Source organism: Misgurnus anguillicaudatus, chromosome 1 (genome assembly GCF_027580225.2).
Source record: "Misgurnus anguillicaudatus chromosome 1, ASM2758022v2, whole genome shotgun sequence".
NCBI lineage: Eukaryota > Metazoa > Chordata > Actinopteri > Cypriniformes > Cobitidae > Misgurnus > Misgurnus anguillicaudatus.
Genome location: NC_073337.2, coordinates 16,743,084 through 16,765,210, shown reverse-complemented (window position 1 = coordinate 16,765,210; position 22,127 = coordinate 16,743,084). Strand labels below are relative to the sequence as shown.

At 35.3% G+C, this 22,127-nt stretch overlaps 1 protein-coding gene across 1 annotated transcript; it reads right to left on the bottom strand.

Moving 5' to 3' along the window:
* Positions 1–1,534: 1,534 nt before the first annotated feature.
* cd36 (CD36 molecule (CD36 blood group)) lies at positions 1,535–20,408 on the bottom strand. The gene is made up of 12 exons (XM_073867324.1): positions 19,511–20,408; positions 18,081–18,245; positions 16,242–16,386; positions 15,616–15,762; positions 13,607–13,698; positions 12,913–12,962; positions 10,832–10,901; positions 7,431–7,615; positions 4,466–4,584; positions 4,165–4,238; positions 4,025–4,079; positions 1,535–3,490 (listed from the first exon to the last, which is right to left on the bottom strand). Exons 1-12 carry the CDS (start codon positions 19,627–19,629, stop codon positions 3,302–3,304), a joined length of 1,410 nt encoding a protein of 469 aa, XP_073723425.1. The 5' UTR covers positions 19,630–20,408; the 3' UTR covers positions 1,535–3,301.
* Positions 20,409–22,127: the final 1,719 nt, after the last annotated feature.

Here is a 22,127-nt window from a genome sequence, read left to right as displayed (position 1 = left end):
ATAACTTTTTTAGTTAAAGTAGCATAAAAATATAATTTACAACAATATCAAGTTATATCAACTTTTCACAGGTCAAAACTTAAAATAGTATGTTGAATTGACTTGCAAAACCAAGTTGTTTTAACTTCATGCTGCATTTCTTTTTACAGTGTAATAATTTACATTTTTTAACCCCGCATTTACATTTTTCATATTTATTAGATCAATATCATTAACTAATAGAACTTAAAACAAGTTATTTTAATTGTCCATCTGTGGAAATGAAGCAACCTTAGTCCACATTGGCTGTTAAAGTCACCTTAAACGTTACTTTTTGATATTTCTAAGATGCTAATGTTTCTGAAACTGTACAATGTTAATAAATGTGACCCTGTCTTAGAAATCCAGGCTGAAGTCTTAAAATCTAATTATGAGATCAGGAGCATCAAAGTTTTATTTCAATCATTACCTTACTCAGTCAATATTAAAGATATGAAGGTTATATTTTCACAGAATGTTGTTTACATTATGTTTTATGTAAAAAAAAAGTAAGCTGGGTTTTTACAGGCAAAGTCACATATATTTAATAAGTTAGTTAGGTAACCACTGATGCAATCTTATGATGCAGATGATGCAGGTGAGACTCTCACTTCCTTTGACACCCCACCACATGCACATTGTTTCATTGTTATAAAGGCACATGTTAGCTGATGAATGTTGTGTTCATATGTTTCGGTTTGTTCAGTATGCACAGCTGTAATGTGATTGTTGTGTTGCACATGACATTCAGCTGACATTTAGGATGTAGAAATGTAAGGATTGTACAGGTTTTACTTTGTTTTGATGTTTATGTATGTAACTTATGTCTTTTTGTACTTTGAGTGCTTGTGTTTTTAAAACACATTTGTGTTTGTAAATAGTTTTTAAATTCAGTTTCTGATCAGACATTAACATTCACTTAACTTTGATTTTGCAGTAAAGTTCTGTGTGATTATTATGGTACATTTAACTCCTAAATTAAAATGTATTTTAATGCAAAAATACTACAGATAGTTTTGACTGAATCTGCATTTTGCAGAACTACACGTTTCACATTCTTAGTTTTCAGTGGCATTTTGTCCTCTCTCCAAAGTGCTGTAAAAATGAAAATTGTTTTCGTATTATACCATAACAAATATGACGCTGTATCCCTGTGAATGTTAATGATAATTTTATCCAAATGTTTTGATTTATGTATTCCTATTTATTAATGATATAAGCCTGAACAACTGCATTAAAACTATTTCAACCTGTCAGTTGTAATAAGAATTATTCGTATGAAAATGAAGAGAATTAATTTATGTCTGGAGTACTTAAATTAATTTTACTGCATTATATACACTGAAAAAAATATTAATTCAAATTTCTCAATTTTTAAGGTGAGTGTTTGCAATCAATTTATTTAAGCTACATTTAAACAAAAAATAAGAAAAGATCATTTAAAAAAAAACTTTTGTTTAAATGAGATAAAAAACAATACATTTCAAATGAAGTTACTGAGACAACAAAAGATGATTTTGGAGTTTGGACTATTCATATAGTCCTAATTTTTATTTATTTATTCACCTTTTCTGAACATTGTAGACAGGTGAAACTTTATACAACTTATTAAAAAAACAACTCCTTCCAAAATTATTTTGATTTATGGCACAAAGACAAACTACATTGTATTCACATCTAAATTATTTAAACCTGTTTTTAGCATTGTATCATCATAACTGACTAAAACCTCTCACAATCCAAACATAACTCTTGAATAATATATATCTCTCTTTGCAAAGCCTGTTTATATACACTTTTTTATAAGCAATATGTAATGCATTATAAAAGTGTACATTTCTTATCTGTTATATTGTCACAATTATTGTAAGCACAGTTATAAATTCTTCATATAGTTTCTTATTCATTTCTACATTTTCGTAGAATATAATGCACTTTATGACATTTAAGGTTTTCAAAGCATACCATATTAAAAGTTGTATTATAATACGTTAAGAAACCCGAATGCTACATTTTGTATGGCTTTATAGAGACTTTTACAAATTGCATGGGCATTATTATACGTCCCATTATCAAGCCTTCTTTCCAGTGTAAATACTAATAGTTCTATCGGGTCTTAAAGGGGTCATATGATGATATTTTTAAAAATGTAAAATAAATCTTTGGTGTCCCCAGAGTGCATATGTGAAGTTTTAGCTCAAAATATAATTTATTACAGCATGTTAAAATTGCCACTTTGTAGGTGCGAGCGAAAATGTGACGTTTTTGGGTGTGTCCTTTAAAATGCAAATGAGCTGATGAAATACAAACACTGATCGCAATGATGGTGGTTTGTTGAAATGAAGCTCAATAGTGCTGTCAATTATTTTTTCTCTCTCTGCACTAAATGGCAGTGCCGTGGTTAGAAAAATATGCGGTATTATTGTAATCAGACTTGCTACCTAAGTCACAAATTAGGTGAAATATGAACAACCTAATGTTTTACATGCTTGCAAAGAATGGTTTACCAAAACTAAGTTACTGGGTTGATCTTTTTCACATTTTCTAGGTTGATAGAGACACTGGGGACCCAATTATAACACTTGGAAAAACATGGAAAAAGTCACATTTATGACCCCTTTAAGCAGAAAAACCTGGTCAGAGTAAAGGCGCAAAGCAGCAGATGAAAAGGAGCAACAGCTCTGTATAATTCATAAAACAGTGCACTGACGGCTCCCAGATCTGCTTTCATATTAAACAAAACCCCTGCGCCCTAGGTGACAGGTCTTTTGGTTAACAACCACCCTCTACTTGTGGTTTGGCCGCCTTTAGAGACTAAAAAAGAAATCATATAGATTTACAGGAGATATCTGTTTGTTTGTGTGTGTGTCTATTCTTTAGCTTGCTGATTGATCTTACACATACAGAGATTTGATACAGTATATTGCAACAGCTACCCAAGAGTATGGACATCGATCCCTAAAATATCCTTCAAACCAATAATGCCAGGTTTCACAGTTGTTTGTTTTTACTAAAATTGTGCTGACATACAAAACTATTTCATATTTTATTTAACCACAGTATGACCACAGAATTGCAGTAGTTTTACCCTGATACCTATAGCTTACAATATCAAGAAAATACAGAAAGAAATCAGTTTGCTCCACAAAAGAAAACGCAGAGTACATAAATTATATAAATAGAATTGCAGTGCTACAGTACTCGAATAACAATTACAGTATATTCCCAGAAATACACTATCAAAAATCAAAAACACAAAGCGCACCAAGCACTTCCTCTTAGGTTAACCCCGCAAACCAGTTTTTTTCTTTGACTTTTTATTACAGCTCACTACAATCGTCCCTATCAAACACGCTACAAATATGACCGAGCCTGCCACTAACAATCCGATCTGAATCCATTTTAACAGGTCGAGTTTTGAGATCAGCTCTCCCTTAAACATTTCAGCTGTTTCGTCGTCCAGAGTTCCCGTCTAAAACACAGAAGAGAGAAACATGTGACTGATGCCAAGTAACACTGATCTGATAAAACAATCATTCAGTGCAGGGGTCAAATATGTGTGCGAATAGCTGAATATAAATCTAATCTATCAGATGTAAAGATTTCTAAAAAGACTTTGCTTGTCTCATTAGGTCTAAAGTACAGTATCATTAGAGATAACAAATCTGCTGCATACTTAAATACTTGGAGTATTACACTTTAAATACCCCAAATGTTTTATTTGACCCTACACTGTCTGAAAAAAAAAAGGCCACCCTTTCAAAATGTACACTTTTGCACCTAGAGTTTATTTTAGTATTTCAGCGGTACATATCAAATGTCCTATAAGTATGTCAAACAGTACATATTGGTACCAAAATAGTATAGGACCTTTTAAATGGGTGCTGCCCTGGTGACAGCCATTTTTTACCATTTGTTTCTGACAGTGTACTCTGTATATGTTTTTGTTGGACCTAAATGCTTTTTTCTGACCTATATATGCTTTATTGGTTGCTTTATCACTTACTTCATTCACCCACATAAGAGGGAAAATTGTGAGCTTCTTGATTTTGTTTAAAATCCTGAGAGAAAAACACACTTCATATTAGTTTAGGCATGTATAAATTTAGCAAAAATTCAAATTTTCAGATACACGTGTTTACATACACTATTTCTTTCGATGGGCCGTACAACATATTGAGCTGAAGTCTTTTGGCAAATCTGAGAGTGAATCCAGTAATCTAAATATGAAAAAAATGCACATGTATTACTATATCATATCTTCACCTCCATGCCAAAGATTTTAAGCAGTGTTACAAAAAAGTATACATTTATAGACAATATTATAGATGTTAGATCATTTTTAGATCAACAAACAGTGCTTAATAGTATTGATACATTACTGTTAGCCATCAAATCCCTACCGATAGTAATTTGGTAGTTTATTGATCTAAAATAAGTTGCTTACAGGTTCCACATCCAGAATTATGGAGTGCTCATCAGGGTTTGGGTTCAGTCCTTCTAACCCCTCCAAAAGATCTGGACTGCCATACAGGAAGTGTGGCAGAGAGAGGTATACTGGGTATCCTGTGGGATCGTTTACAACCATTTACTTGTTATATCTGAATGTAATAAAACATGGCAACTCAATATGTGACCCATTCTGGCTGAGATTTTTGCACAAAAATTATTCATGATTTGTTGGACTCTGACAAAACAAATGTACACATGTTTGGATTCAACAGAGTCAATTCCGAGAAAAAACAAGTTAAAGGCGGGGTGCGTGATTTTTGAAAAAAAAACATTGGAAAAGAGATTCGGGCCCACTACCAAAACACACTTGTAGCCAATCAGCAGTAAGGGGCGTGTCTACTAACCGACATCATTGCATGGGTTGCATTGCGTTTTGTAGATACAAAGACATCAAAAAAAATATTATACAGCTTTCAGTCTTTTCCATGGCACTTACATTTCTAACAATTTGAGCACCCCTGCTTTCATGCAAAAACCTCCAAAATAAAAGTGTTGACTAACTTTCATATCAAATAGTATTCAATCGGAATAATGACATATTGGTATCATATTTACATCTGAAACGGCATGTTTTATTTATTTAAGTTTTAATAAATGACTTGTTTAATTGTGTCATTAATGCATTTAGATAACTGCATTATCTTATAAAATTAATGTAATTTTAAATCCATTAAGTATATAAACAATGAAAATGACATAAGCTATAGCCACGTGATTGACTTTAATGTTCAATAATGATTTATAAAAAAAAATGTAGATACAATTTTTAGAGGGACGCATTATTGCATCAAATTTTACCTCATATGTGAGCATGTGTGATTCCGCTCTCCCGTAAAATTTGGCAAACTTTGGCGTTGTACCAAGATGAATCTAAAAATCTACTAGTATAACGTCGAGACGGTCACATTTTAAACGATAAATTTTCTACACAGAGGAGGTTAACTGCACATTACCGAACTGGGGTTTGGAAATGTTGTGAGCGTTTCTTACACGTTTTAATTCCTCAGATAGCAAAATGCAGCAGCAACAGCAAGCTCGTGAGCGCGCTCAGACGCTGATGACGTCTGCGACTGCGCTGACTGCAGTGCCTACCGCCAGAATAAAGTAATGTAACATGATCAAAACACTATCAAAAAGGCATCTCTGAAATCTCTAAAAAGTGACAAGGATGCAGCACAGAATTGATAATTTGTGCATATTAAACAGATAAAAAGACAAGTAACAGCTTAATGGATGCTTCTTTGATTTTGAGGTTGCGTGCAAAATCCATTTGGCTCAAAAAAACCAAGGGGGCACGTGCCCCCTCAGTTTAAATGGGCATGACGCCTCTGTATATATGCGGAAATGTGATACTCCTTACGATGTTTGAAAGATTCGCTCACAATGCAATGCCGACAGGAGTTAACTTACAGGCTGAGCTGGAGGAATTATGATAATGTCGGTCTTGTCTACGTCAACAAGCCCAGGAAGTAAACTGTTGCCTACAATCCGTGTCTTTGTTATAGTCCAAGAAAAGAGATTTACGTTGGAGACGATAACTCGCTTCATCATTTACTTTGGGGTTTGTACCTTTTGCATATCGTTAACATGTACTAATACACACTTACACACCAAAGGAAATGTAAAATCGTGAATCGGATCATAGGTGCCCTTTGGTTGCTTGGTAGTTCTACAGCAATGCGTCTTATTATATAAAAAAAATTAAAATTGTGGCTTTGTTTCAAAAAGTCTGTCAGATCTATCAGACTGTCTAATTTCAGTTCAACCTCCATGGACTTAAAGGCCACAACTTCTGAAGAATCCAGTTTCTGAACTGGGACACCGCAAATTTCGAAAACGCCACAGTTTTTACACTCTTCAGACTGTACCAATGGCTTACTTATAGTTGACTCTGCACATTAAGCTGGAAAAAGTATTTTAAAGGATTAGTCAGTTTTCTTAAACAAAAAATCCAGATAATTTACTCACCACCAGTCGAGAAGAAATTATGTTTTTTGAGGAAAACATTGCAGGATTTTTCTCATTTTAATGGACTTTAATAGAGCCCAACATTTAATACTCAACTCAACACTTAACAGTTTTTTCAACGGAGTTTCAAAAGGACTATAAACGATCCCAAACGAGGCACAAGGGTCCCATCCAGCGAAACAACCGTCATTCTTGACAAGAAAAACAAAAAACATGCACCTCCAAACCACAACTTCTCGTCCAGGTCCCGTCGTGATGCGCCAGCGTGACCCCACGCAATACGCCATGACGTCAAGAGGTCACAGAAGACGAACGCGAACCTCCGCCCCAGTGTTTACAAGTGTTGAGAAAGAGGACCGTTCCAACGTTGTTGTATGTGGAATGATACTAATTAATGTCTTAGTGTCAGTTTATTGTTTAAAATGGTCCGCAAATGTGCATTATATATGTAATACGTGACCTCCCTACGTCACTACGCATTTACGTTAGGTCGTGCTGGACTGGACCTAGATGAAAAATTGTGGTTTAAAAGTGCATATTTTTTATTTTTCTTGTCAAAAATGACAATCGTTTCACTAGATAAGACCCTTATGCCTCGTTTGGGATTGTTTATAGTCATTTGAAACGTTGAAAAAACTGTTAAGTGTTGAGTTAAGTATTAAATGTTGGGCTCTATTAAAGTCCATTAAAATTAGAAAAATCCAGAAATGTTTTCCTCCAAAAACATAATTTCTTCTGGACTGAACAAAAAAAGACATCAACATTTTGGATGACATGGTGGTGAGTAAATTATCTGGATTTTTCTTTTAAGGAAATGGACTATTCCTTTAACATCGACAAATTGACACAATGCACCTTCAGTATTTACGGTTCCTCAACATTGAATGTGAGGGAATAAAACCTCAAGCAATAATGACAGATAAAGCACAAACCTTGGCAGGGAGTGAGGTCAAGAACTCCTGCAAGAGTGCAGTTTTTGCTGACTTTAGTTTCCGTGCAGTAGCAGTGGTTATCTGGGTTAGAGGCTGGAGATTCAAGAGCTTCAGAAGGCAGCGTGTAGCGATACACATCAATTCCCTTCAGGTCTACAGTCCCCTCATATACTGCAGATATCGACCTGCAGACAAACACAACGTTTATTTGTTGGAGCAATTTTTGTATTTCAACAATCCGCAGAGTATGTTGAGAATAAATGTGGTTTATTTCTTTATCTAAATGTATGTACAAAGCTATTTTTACAGTATGTAAAAAATCCCAAATTCATCTATCATAATTTAAAATGAATCCAACTTGGTTTAATATTTTTCAATTCGCAATTCATGTTTTGAGGGCAGTAGCTTACTAGTCCAGTACTTTTAGGAGTACTTTTCTATGTGCATGAATGAAAACGTGGGGTAAAAACAGATATTGTAAATCTTTGGGACTTTTATGACTCTTTTAAGTTTTACAGCATCAGTGTTGCCTGACCTCTGCTGGACACATGAAACTCTATTGGTGCCACGTGAATGCATATGGAAAGTGTTATGTGTATCATATTTGATCAAGATTTATACCAATGTGATATTATCAGTTTAAAGTCCGCTGTTTCCACTCTTTACCACAATTAACTCACAAACTTTATTCTATAGATTGTAAGATGATTGCTAATGTGTAGCATTTCACTGTTGTCATGGCGATGACAACACAATAGAAACTGAAGTGTTCCAGCCCAACTGTCTTGAAAGGCAAAATATGTGACCTAGTTTGTGAAAACCAACTAAAATCATTCTGTGAAAAAAGAAACTTCTGATCTTTTGATTAAGGTCATGTTAAAGATTGAAATCAGTGTGAAATTAATGATTTATATCAAAGTTTGATTCTCATAGGTCCCGTACACACTGCATATTAATTCGGTTGTCACTTCACACAGTTCAGTAATTTACGGGACTCACAACCGCATTCTACAACCGAATTAACTCCCGCAAAATGCAGGTGGTGACAACCGAATTTATAAAAACTCTGCACAGTGTGTACACAACCGAACTGAACAACTAGTACTTAATCAAGTGTTTAAACGTTCATCATAAACAGGACAGGTCTTTCTTCTGAAAAAATAAATGCTTAGAAAGAGGAAAAAGTCTTCTGTATGCGCGGTTCAGAAAATGACAGAGGCACAAGCGTTTGCTGACTAGTGTTGCCAGATCTTGCACTAAAAAAACAGCAAACAAGAAAAATCCAATAATAAACCAAAATAAATCTAAATGCTTTACCTCAAAGATCAAAATACCCTCACACTTTATTAACACCAAAAACTTGATCGCTTCATGAGCCAAAAGCCATAAACGGTTAAGCGCCAAAGCGGAATTTATGTACAAAAAAGACGAGGACCTGGCAACACTGCAAGACCGCGTGCTTTGCGCTGTGAAGCAGCCTCACAAAAGCGTAAAATACACAACACAATGCTGTTATTATTTTGGTCAAAGCTGTGAGTGATAAGCACGCGAGACGGCAGTACGTTGCTATGGTTATTTCTGTGTCAATCATTAGATTTTCGGGAGTAAGTCTTGTTCCGTACAAACATGAAACGAATATTTAGGGGATTCACTCCCGCATTTTAATGCGGTTGTCACTCCCGAAAGTTTGCAGCGTGTACGAGACCAAAGTCACATAGTAAAGTACGTACAGTAATAGCATATATACTGTTTAAAATACATTATAGATTCAAATAATTAAAAATCTAAGATATTTAGAAATTAACACACTTATTTTTAACACCAGTCATTTTTAAGACAAAAAACATGTTTGATGTCACTCAGGCCGCAACCTATAACATAGCCTATAAAATGTTGAAGAGTTCATTTAAAGGTGCAGTGTGTACATTTTTGTGGCATCTAGTGGTTTAAACACGGCTTAGTCCACTGCTCACTCTTTGCTTTTGCAACGCATAGAGAAGTTATGTTAGCTGTAGAGTTCGACCGATATGCTTTTTCTCTGGCCGATGCCGATTTTTTAGAAATCAGGGCAGCCGATGGCCGATATGTTTGGCCGATTTTCTATATGTACATAATAATCAAAATGTTCTCATCATTATTAGCAGATATTTTAAATGCAAAAATGTCACTATTTAAGTCAAAGTATTTAAAAATATATGACTGGTCGTTCTGAAGAGTTTTACAACCTCCTCTGCACCATGCATTTATCAGACACAGATATTACCTGACACTCTGCTGTCATCATCTTTGATCAGTTTTTTACCATGGCTTTTATTGCTTTGTAGGATAAAATCCTTATTTGGTCGACCTGATAAAATATTTATTCATCATAAAGTTAACATAGTAAATGTCTATGGTTTTTAGTTGAGACTGTTATTTAGGGCAAATCTTTCTAAACACATTTACATTCTCATTTCTGAGACGCTATAAGTGACTGATTGTGCTGACAGTGACGTCTTGTGAGTTTAGTGTTGGGACAGATCTGTTGTTTCAACCGTTCATTCAAACGAATCCGTTCAAAGGAGTCAGTTCGCGAATCGGACGCGCTGTGTTCTAATCCAGGCTGAGCAGCGCAAAACTGTAAACAAAGTCTTACTGTAACAACACGAAAAACATTTCCTTTGTGGATATGATTTGGTCTTCCGACCTTTCGCCATCGAGTCAGTTTTGTTTTGTATAATAAAAGCAGGGAGACAGCGCGCGGCTCTGCTCTCTCTGTCACGCAAACAAAACTCATCATCACTCATTAATCACATGAAATGAGCCTAATCTTTGCACGGACAGTGCACCGCGAGACATAAGCCCAATTTTTAAAAATATGCCAAAAATCGGCCAATTAATCGGCCGGCCGATAAATCGGTCGACCTCTAGTTAGCTGCCACCGGAAAAACATGTCATCGTCGAAGACAACTGAGTAAAAAGTTTGTCCGTTAAGGGCTTCTATAGAAACATGGCGGCACAAAATGGCGACTTCTATGTAAGGGGACCCTCAGTGTATGTAGATAAAAACGTCTCTTTCTAAAATAATAAAAACATAACGGTGCATTATGAAAGGTCTTTTTACACCACTGATCATATAGTTTTGTTTATTATTTTGCATTTCTGTCAAGAGATCATTCTAAAAATTACACACTGCACCTTTAATTGTGAAAAATAGTGCTGAATCAAATGCCGCAAGGAATGTAAATGTGACCTCAAAGCAAAGCTTTAAAACCTTTCATGAAGATGTTTTGTATGTGGCCTCCAACAGCCTTTTCAAAATAATATGACAAAATAAGAGGAAAACGCTAGTGTCTTGGTTTCATTTGATAAATGGAAGGTGTATTTTTATAACTTTAAACCTGTTCGCAGACTGCAAATACCTGCAGATGTCTGGAGAGAAGAAGTACAGAGGTTTCTTCTTGTCTAGCTTCGGAGAAAATGAGGAACCATCTGTTGATATGAATACAAATATTAATAGTCGCAGAGTTTAAGGCTAGTCCCAGACTAAAATGCATGTTTGAGTTGTCTTAGAGGAATAGTCTATCCTTTTTCCATATTAAACTATGTTATTACCTTAACTAAGAAGAGTTGATACATACCTCTATCATCTTAGTGCATGCACATAAGCGCTGAGGCGCATGGCGACACTTTGATAGCATTTAGCTTAGCCCCATTCATTCAATGGTACCAAACAGAGATAAAGTTAAAAGTGACCAAACACATCAACGTTTTTCCTATTTAAGACAAGTAGTTATACGAGCAAGTATGGTGGCACAAAATAAAACGTAGCGCTTTTCTAAGCGGATTTAAAAGGGTAAAATCCTCTTACTTTCTAACTTTATCTCTGTTTGGTACTATTGAATGAATGGGGCTAAGCTAAATGCTATCAAAGTGTCGCCGCGCGCCACAGCGCTTACGTGCACGCACTAACATGATAGAGGTATGTATCAACTCTTCTTAGTTAAGGTAATAACATAGCTTAATATGGAAAAAGGATAGACTATTCCTTTAACTGAATTCAGCTTGCACTGACAACTTAAAATCAATGGCAGCTCGTGACTGTCACCGGCCGCCAGTTATGTATATAGGCTATATGTGTAACACATACATTTTTAGAACAGAAAATCTAATTTCTTAATAGCAATATTTATTTCTATAGAAAATTAATAATTCAATAACATGAAATTTTTTTTATGAAGAAATATTCATTTAGACTTAGATGTCAGCGTAACTGCATATCAGCATTATAACCAACGTGAAGAGATTTTATATTAATACATGTCTTAAGGGTTAGGATGCGATAAGAAATTGGCATTTATTACCACATCCCTACCCTTAAGACATGTATTTATGGTAAATTACTGGTAAATTGCTGTTACAAGATCATGTGTAAACAGGACCTTTTTAATACTGGTAAATAGGTCCTGCCAATTTACCAGTAAGAGAAGTTCACTAATTTAAGATTATCAGTAATTTATCTATGTGTGAACAGAGAATACGATTAATGGGCACAGACGATGTCAGAACACGCTGACAGCTTTGGTTCAATCATAACATTTTGACACAGATGACACATTTAACTCCCGTGCTGCTTACGAAAGTGTCTCTCCACACACGTAAGTGTCTCGAACACACGTAAAGTGCTAAATTGGCCAAATCTCTTCACCAGATGTTTTAAGAGTTTACTACATTAAATAAAGCGAGAGTTGGATTATAAATTTACTTCAATTGGTAATACCTAAAAAAAATTTTTTTCACCTTAAAGGTGCAGTGTGTAAATGTTAGTGGCATCTAGTGGTGAGGTTGCGAATTGCAACCAATGGCTCAGTCTACTGCTCTTCCTCGCTTTTGAAACGCATAGAGAAGCTGCAGTAGCCACCACAAAAAAAAATGTCATCGACGGAGACAACTTAGTAAAAAAAGTTTGTCCGTTAAGGGTTTCTGTAAAAACATGGTGGCACAAAATGGCGACTTCCATGTAAGGGGACCCTCGGTGTATGTAGATAAAAACGTCTCATTCTTAGGTTATAAAAACATAACAATTCATTATAAAAAGGTCTTTATACACCCCTGATAATAAAGTTTTGCATTTCTGTCAAGAGATCCTTTTAAAAATTACACACTGCACCTTTAAATTTTCTCACTTTAAGATTTTTTTAATTGTTACCAATTAAAGTAATCTGTTTAAGTAGATCCAATTTTCACTTTTTGTCCAATTCCTTTGCACGCTCTCTGTGAAACCTTATGTTTAGACATTACTGCCCAATGTTTTAGACGCAGCGTTGGTTAAAAGCAACTATCCATGACTGTCAGTATGTGGCACAGATGTAGAAACAACAAAAACACGGTCCCCACGAAAATGAAGTCATAACCCAATATTGTTTACAACACATCACCGACCTTTCCGCACGACGGTTTAGAAAAATTCAATAGCAATGTGATAAAAAAGAGATAAACTTGCCTGTTCCATTGATCATGTTGCAATAACTGTCATTCCAGTAACTCAGAGATCTGGGTGACATTAAAACAACCAGTTAGTAGTAGTAGTAAAATAATTTTTATTAATGACAATGCTAGACTATTGGGCGCATTAATTCAATTATAAACTTTTAGTTAAAGTAATATAACTATATATAGTGACATAAATATATTAACACCCTGGAGCCATGTGAATTACATCTGTGAAGGATGGATGCACTTTTTTTAAAGTCGCCATGAAAATAAAATATATTGTGGTATTTTTTTTTACAAATTACTTATCTGTGAGCTTCATTATTTTTAAAACATTCATGTGCCCTAAAACGCCAAACTCTTCCCCTCTCTCTTTACTTCCGGTCATATGTGGCAGGTGGGTGGTGTCCGGGAGAAGATCGCTGCGAATAGCAATTAGCAACACAACCCCCCGTCAAATGATCCAATCAGATCTCGATTGACAAATTCAAATCCAGCCATGCTTTATTTTATTTCAGATTCCGGTTTCACTCGGATCTACGTCACCACGGGGAACATTTGGCAATCGATACTTCCGTTTCATGGCGACTTTAAGGTTTGAACTTTAAAATATTTAATGCTTAGCTTTCTTCTGGACAGTAATGAACATTTATGACCCAAAGATAAACATACTGACATTCTGCTTATTAATGTGAATCACTTACGTATTGTACTTCCAGCGTTCAATCGTGGCTACCTTATTAATATCATCTTTGCCAGTGAAAACAGTGTAAGGTCCATCGACGGTATTATTGTACTAGAAAAACAATACAAAAGTAAAACAAACAAAGATTAAAGGGATACTTAATTTACCTATAGTTATGTAACTTTCTATTCTTTTCCGTGATACTGTCACGAACCTCCCCGTTCCTCGCGATCATATCACGAATTTCTGTTTATGTGTCATTGTCACGTACTGTTACTTAACTGTTTTGTCCTATTTTCTTACCATTGTCTCTTCGGTTTAGGGTTAGTTTTACATAAAATGACATCCTTACCCACACCCAACTCTAACCCTAACGCCAGGCGACAATGTTTTAAAATTTTGAAATATATAAAAAATAAATTAGAAAAAATAGTTTAAAGGTGCAATTTGTAAGATATTTGCAGTAAAATGTCCAAAAACCACTAGGCCAGTGTTATATATTTTGTCCAGCTGATTACTATCAATATCTGTAATGTTTTCAACTACTTGTAAATCGTGAGAAAATTTCCATTCAAAACATTGACACGGGGCATTGCAGTCTCCTGTCAATGAGGTTAATATCCATGTGACCCTTTGTCACCGCCTTTACTAACAGTGGTCGAGTTCGAAAAAATAAAATGGCGGCCAAGGAAGCGACTGGAGCACAAATTTAGTGTAAATAAACGTATATTTTCACTTTTTACACATTTTAATTGCATTTCTAGCGAGAAATTGGTATTGTTGTTTTCAAATATGTGATTAGTTATCACAAAGGCGCTCTCTGTTTATATTTTAAACACGCTGCCTCTGAAGTCCGTTGGAAAGCCTTTCTCTGAGCTGCCTTCAGGCCTCCAAGTCCGAAGTCATTTCCTCATGAGGCAGCGAGGCAACAAGTCCTCACAGTCCTCACAGCCTTGAGTTTTCGGACGCAGCCAGTGTTGTGGACAAATGCGGAACTATGCGATTGCGCCTGTCGGGCTACGCGCTTGCTTATGAACTTATGGATAACTCTTTACCGTCTGCTGCTGGTTGTGTCAGCTCCTGTAAGCGTACGGGCCAACCAAACGACCCAAGAAGAGTTTGGAACAAAACGAGAGAGGATCAATTTGTTGTTGCATTATCTGGATGGAGAAGAGCTTCGCGACGACATTTAACTAGACAGAGATTCTGATCCTGCTTGTGTTTTACGCGATGGGTGAGTTGTTTTGATTCGTAACCCTTCAAAAAACGTATGCTATTATATTGATCACAACATTAATGTGTAGATTGTAATCAGCGCGTCTTCCCGCGGACGATATGCACATCAAAGGTATTGTACATCAATATAAAATGGTAATTTTAAGACACTTCACAATAAGATTTGTACTGTCAATACATTATGTGAAAAATCATTGTAGATTGTAAGTTGAAAACTTAATTCTGTGCTGTGTTAACCATCGAATTTGGACTAATACTGTAATATCTATGACTAAGAATTTCGTTTTGAACATCACATATAAACTTACATAATGAAATAAACGATGTCATCAAACGCAACATTTATAAGACTTGATTACCTTATCCGTCAGCGTGATTTCTCGTTCGCATCTGATTGATGGCCATCAGCGGTTGAGTTAAAGACTACAAATCCCATAATTCCACGCTGCTTCAGAGCGTCAGTAAACAACATCATTGTTATTGTTTGATCTGGCGCCATATAGCGGCCGGATAAATACAAATTGCATCTTTAAACCAAAACTTAAAGTGACCTCCTAACGCAAACACCAAATCTAACCCTAAACCGAAGCAAAAATGGTTTGAAAATAGAAAAAGCAGTTGAGTAACCAATACGTGACAATGACACATAAACAGAAATGCGTGATACAATCACGAAAAAACAGGGAAATTGGTGACAGTATCATATATATATATATATATATATATATATATATATATATATATATATATATATATATATATATATATATATATATTTGCCAGTATCCTTACATCATAAAAAAGTCCCAGCATGGAGTTCAGCATCGGGTCTTTGTAGCCCCATAACAGTTCCTTAACAGTTCTGTTTTGGAAAAGTGTGGAGTTGGATTTGTTGATGAACATGTTTGCCAATCCATGAGGGATAGCGCTGTAGAGACCCTGTGAGATGAGGACAACAAAACAGTCAATCACAATTATTCAACCACAACCTGTCAGACAATTCAGCCAGCTGATGACTAATGTACAAGCTTAGAATCATCAACCAAATCCAAACAAGTTAATTATTTGTATCTCACATTAAATTTATTTCTTTATTACAGCACTTTCAACTGAACATTATGAATATAAACCATATGTATGTACACATGAGTGTGTGCTAGTCCTAACATTGCAGACGCGTTGGTTATGATTTAATATAAAGACTCAATTGCTGTTCTGATTATGACAGATAAGATCAGATACATCTTATCTTTTAATATGACAAGGCTAAAAGAGTTGCTTCATAACTGAGAACCAATAAAAAAGCTATTTAATCTAATTAAAGTCATTGGACTATGACTGATCACAATAACAACAGATTATAGATACAAGCAGACACGAGGAGAGATGTTTGTGTTGAAATATTGTACTGTACGTACTGCTACGGCTAGATTGAGTGTTGTGATAATGTCCTCCTCGGGCCCTACTGACATGCTAGGGTCAAAGATGGCTCCAGCTGGTAACAAAAAGGACACTGTGTTGTTATCGTAAAAAGTGATGTCTTTTTTGGGGATATACCGTGTCCTACAAGAAAAAACAGAGAGGATGAAATTGCAATGTAAGAGGGAAAATGGTTATTGAACAACACATCATTTTATTGATTATAAGGAACAATACTTTGTGCAGTTAGCTAAAAATGATCAAAGAGGGTTGAATTGATGTTGTTTAGTTGGAATACACATACATATGACACTCAGTACATTTACATAAGTACATTACTTTTGTCCAAAATGATTTACAATGCATCGGAATATTAATATAATCGAACCTATGATGACCTTTGCACTGCTGTAATTTTATAAAAGCACGTCATCTAGGGACAAGTGTTGCAAATTAGCTTTAGCAGCAAGCACTATGATACATGCATTGAATGGCTGCTGTTTTAGTTCTATGTATGTTTATTGTATCTGTCCCTATATAAAAATATAAATAAATACAGGAGCATCAAGAAAGATCAAACAGAGCTTGATTATTGGTGTAAAAGCGTGTTTTATATGTTGTCTGAGACTGGGACACGTCATACGTCTCATCTGTGTAGATCTTAGAAATCACATATTGGCCAATTATGGTTTAAAGGGGACATTTCACAAGACTTTTAAGATGTAATAAATCTTTGGTTTCCTCAGAGTGCATATGTAAAGTTTTAGCTCAAAATACCATACAGATAATTTATTATAGCATGTTAAAAGTGCCACTTTGTAGGTGTAAGCAAAAATGTGCCGTTTTTTGGGCGCTTTTAAGGGGTTGGACAACAGCCGTTTTTTCAGCTGAGTGCCAGCTTTCTTCAGCTTAGCACTTTGGTAGCTCTGATCAGCTACAAGCCGGTTGGTTGCTGTAGTAATGTCCACCCCTCCTCCACTGTGATTGGAAGGCCGTGTGAAAACTGACATTGACGAGCGGAGCTTTTCACCCAAAGTTGAATATTTGTCAACTCTCTGCGGTTTTTCCACGCTCAGCGCTGAGTGCCGGTTTTCAGGGCGAAAAAAACACTAGCTGCTGGCTTATTTAAAAAAAAAAAACGAGCTTCCATCGGAAACAACTGAAAACATGCGCCAACCGCGGGCGTAAAAGCTTTGGTGTGCATGCCCCCTAAATGCAAATGGGCTGATAAAATGCAAACACTGATCGCCATGATGGTGGTTTGTTGGGGTTGAGCCTAAATTGTGCTGTCAATGGTTTTATCTCTCTCTCTCTCTGCAATAGGTGGCAGTGCCGTGGTTGGATAGTGCAGATTAAGTGGCAGTATTATCCCCTTTTGACATCACAAAGGGAGCCAAATTTCAATTACCTATTTTTTTCACATCCTTGCAGAGAATGGTTTACCAAAACTAAGTTACTGGGTTGTTATTTTTCACGTTTTCTATGCTGATAGAAGCACTGGGGACCCAATTATAGCACTTAAACATGGAAAAAGTCAGATTTTCATGATATGTCCCCTTTAAGATAAAATTTGAGGTAGGATTAAATATTGCTTAAATATTGTGCTTTGAATATAAAAAAAAATTTAATAAGTATGGCAACATTTCTGTAAACAGCTACTGTATTCGCATTACACTGGTTACATAACATATTTTATCATCTTACAATGATTAAATAACATTTTTAGCAGTATGACGATGGTCTAAAGTTTGGCAACAAGATTCCGCTTTAGGTGATTTCGGAATAAGGACAAAATCCTTGGCTTAAAGGCCATGTGATCTGTATGAGGCAGGTCTTACTTGTATGTATAAGGTCCTTTTTGCACCAGCACAGGTTTGGCCCCTTTATTGACAACATCATCAGGGTTCTGCACATCAAACAGCCAGAACTGCCTCCACACTGCTGTGTCCACAGATGTCCAAGTGTCAAATGCTAACGTACCATTCTCCAACACTGCTTCCTTTAGAGAAAATAAAAAAGTTATATATATATATATATATATATATATATATATATATATATATATATATATATATATATATATATATAACAGTTACAGCATATAATAAACCAGTGCAAATAAAATCTTAAAACCAACTCCAGACCTTTAAACTCCTTTATTTATGAGGAAACTACTTAACAAATAGACAATACCTGTCCATAAAATAGCTTTTAAGTCAACCGTTCCATTACTTTTGACCTCTACATATTAAACAGCTATACTTCCTAAACCTTTTATCCAATTTGGATGTGAATCTAAGCTGAGAGTGTGCACTTTAAGCTAATATTCACAATAAGTAGTATATGTTTAATATAAGTTTACCTTATTATGTGTGATTCTGTGCATTGCAAAAAAAATGTGCGGAGTTCGAGAGTCACTTTTAAAGTTTTGGCTAAAGTATTGAACATTTTCACAATTACTGCCCAGGGATAAAGATACAGCTCATTGAACACACATTGACATTGACCTTGACACTCTATGAGGTAAGACACAATAAAAAGCTGCTGCTCTTATTTATTATCTAGGCCTATACAGTATTATCTTATCTATGTTATTGCATGTGCTTATTATAGCCGTAACACTGATTTAGGCACTTTATTTAAAATATGCAAATACAATTAAACTACAGCATGCAAACAGCCATGTATATATTATATATTTTAATATTTAAAGTGTGCATTAAATAAGTTTTGAAAAGGCATTTCACAAAACAATGATGAAAAAGATGAATAAACATTGCAACGAATAAACTGTGAAACACATGTCCATATCAGTGTAACAACCTGATGTATGAAAAAAAAACCTTTGCCCTGGGAACACAGTACACCTTATTATGTAGCCTAATGGATACTGTCCATAAGCATCTGTTTACCAATACAGAAATGTGTACTTACTTATTGCACTAACAATAACAATAACAATGCAAAAATCTGTAATCACAAAGTGACCATATTACTGTAACTTTAGCAACGTGTGAGGGTTAGGTCTGGCCCAGTATCATTAAACTAGTGCTTGGCATGCGTTTACAAACCAGTGATTTCTTTCAATACCCAATGGCCAACGTTGACCCACAAACCCTATTTTGCCATCTTAATAGGCTACAGGCAAAATTGAAAAGATGGGTGTATCCTGTCATTCTGCCCAGCTTCAACTTCATCATACATCTGTCTATGTCTACATTGTACAGATGCGCTGAATATTGATGTAGAAAAATCGACGGCTTCCTTTTTCACGGTGTCTCCAATGATAAGGTCGCCCACGGGGATGAGGATGCCCCCCAGGAGCGCGATCAGCGCGCCCACCACAGTCCCCGCGATGAGCCCGCACTTCTGGTCACAGCAGGTCATGATGGCGAGCAGCAGTCTGGACCGACACTGACCGCTGGCGCTTTAGGTACCAGCATTATAAGTCGTCCTAAACATGAAGTGTCAGGGATCGAAGGTTGTATAGGAGGAGATAGCGGGCTGGATGCGCGTGTATCGCACCCGGAGAACCGCGTTATACGCGAGTTATCTCAGAGCGATAAAGCTGCGCTGGGCGGGGAGCTCTGAGAAAGCCAAGGCCAATGTCACGATCCAGACGTGTTGATAACACGTTGGCTGTTTTTCAAATTCAAGTAGGATGTAATGTGAAAAAATAAAATTACAAGGTAATGCAATACATTTGATACCTAATTATGCATTTTAAAACGGCGCATGCAATGTAAAGTCTGTAAGAAAAGTTACTTTGTGGAGTTAATTTACGCTTAATACTCGGTTCTTTCTTTAAGTAACATTTTATTACAAACTTTTTTAATGCAGGACTAATTAAGAAAAGCAGCCAATAAGAACCCAGAATTGCCTAAATGGGAGCTTATTGAATTCAATTATGCACCCCAAGACGCTGTTTGATAAAAAGCCAAGAGAATATTGACGCATTTTGCATAATTTATGCATTTCAAATAAATGCAATTATGCGAATACATTAAGCTACACATTTTTATCAGTATGAATGATCTGTATATTGAACCCATGACGTGCTTCTAAATTAAAGCTGCACGAGCATTTATGCAAGTTCAGGCCAATGAATGGCACCATATGTCATAGTTTAACATAGTTTACATTTATTGTAAATTTTAACAACGTAATTCACAAGTTTTAGTTTACTATTATTCTAAAAATAAAGAATAAGTGACTCTTATCTCACGACAACAATATATACAAACATAATATTTTAAATAAGATCATTTATACAGCCTGCTGTGAAAGGACAAAACATTTTCCTTTGTTAATTGGCATATGAAGCAATAGAAAGTAGATAAAAAACTAATACCATATCAAAAGTTATTGCTGTCTTGCACGAATAAATTTGACCCGTTTTATTGCACTTCATATCATAAACAAGTGTGTGTTACGTATGTGTGTGTGTGTGTGTGTGCACATCAGTAATGCAGACAGACAGACAGTGTTATCTTTGTGCAGTTGTGAAGCGTCTCTCTAAGTATATACATTTTTAGCTTCTACTGCCATCTAGTGTACATTTGCGGTGGTCTCGAGGGCGCTCGCTCACTCTTGGCATTGTGTTTTAACGGTGCATGTACTTTTATATAACGATAACTTGCTTCATTTTCTACCGATTTTCAAACGGGTTGGTTTGTTATAAACGTCAAAGATGTACCTATGACACTGCATACTTATACTAAACATTTTTTTTTCATGAAACATGTTAAAGCATCCAGAATTATGTTAATAATGTTTGTAAGAAACCAAACCGTTTGAAAATTGGTAGAAAATTGATCAAGTTATGGTCATTTAAAAGTACCTGCACCATTAAACTCAATGCTACGAGTAAGTGCTCCCTGTGGTAAGATGGCAGCCAGGTGATGATGTTAGAGACTCCACCATAACACATACCCTTTATACATATCTATGGTCTGGACCATCGATAGCATATAGAAGACTAGATGCCCTATTACAAATCATTTTAAATTGTTTCTTCACCTTATTAAAAAGTCTTATTTACTGCAACTATCTGTTTCTGCATCTTTGTCATATTTATAGTGTGTGATTTATAAAATATCTTATATCCTACACCACATATTTTGATTTTGGACTCACTTTATATCTTATATCAGAATATTTTATTACTGTTTAGTGAATATTCATTTATTCCTACTATGAACATTAAGTGGCGCTGTCCACATTAGTGTTTGTAACACTAATATTATAAACCAATCTTGACAAACTATATATTGTTGGAAAGCTCAAAGAGTATAATTTTCATATTTCATTACCAATTGGGGAAAAGTATGACATGTTGAGAGTCAGTTTCTAAAATGTTATGGGCCCACAGGTAGGCCAAATTTGTTTTTGCATATTATAACACTAAACCCCTACTCTAAACCTAAAAAATCATGACAAGCTATATATCATCGGAAAGCTCATGTAGTTTTAATATTTCAAACCCTTGTTGCAATAATAATAATCCGTTGACAGTAAATTATTAGTTTGTGAGTATACAAGAGTACAAGAGTGTGTGGCATTTGTTGGTAAAACCACTAAAAGTGTGACATAAACCTAATTTTTATGATTTTTAACTTGAAATTTGGATCACAACTACTTGAGACATATTGCTTCATGTTTACATTATTTATTGTGTGAAACATTTACATTTTATAATTGTATTTATAAAATTAATATGTTATTGCATTATTTATATATATTAAAATAAAGGTAAACTGCCATAAAAGTATTTATATTTATTATTTTCACCTTCTAACACATCTGTGAAAAACCCTAAATTGTCTTCTTTAAAATAAGACCAGGATTAGGCTTCTTGTCCAAAAAATCCCAGAGAAATATTCATT

Coding starts and splice junctions, on each gene's coding strand:
- cd36 (XM_073867324.1), bottom strand. CDS start 19,629: ATGACCTGCTGTGACCAGAAGTGCGGGCTCATCGCGGGGACTGTGGTG. Junction 4,080..4,164: donor GGCCCATCGAAAGAAATAGT/GTATGTAAACAC, acceptor TTTTTCTCTCAG/GATTTTAAACAAAATCAAGA. Junction 3,491..4,024: donor CTCTTATGTGGGTGAATGAA/GTAAGTGATAAA, acceptor TCTGTGTTTTAG/ACGGGAACTCTGGACGACGA.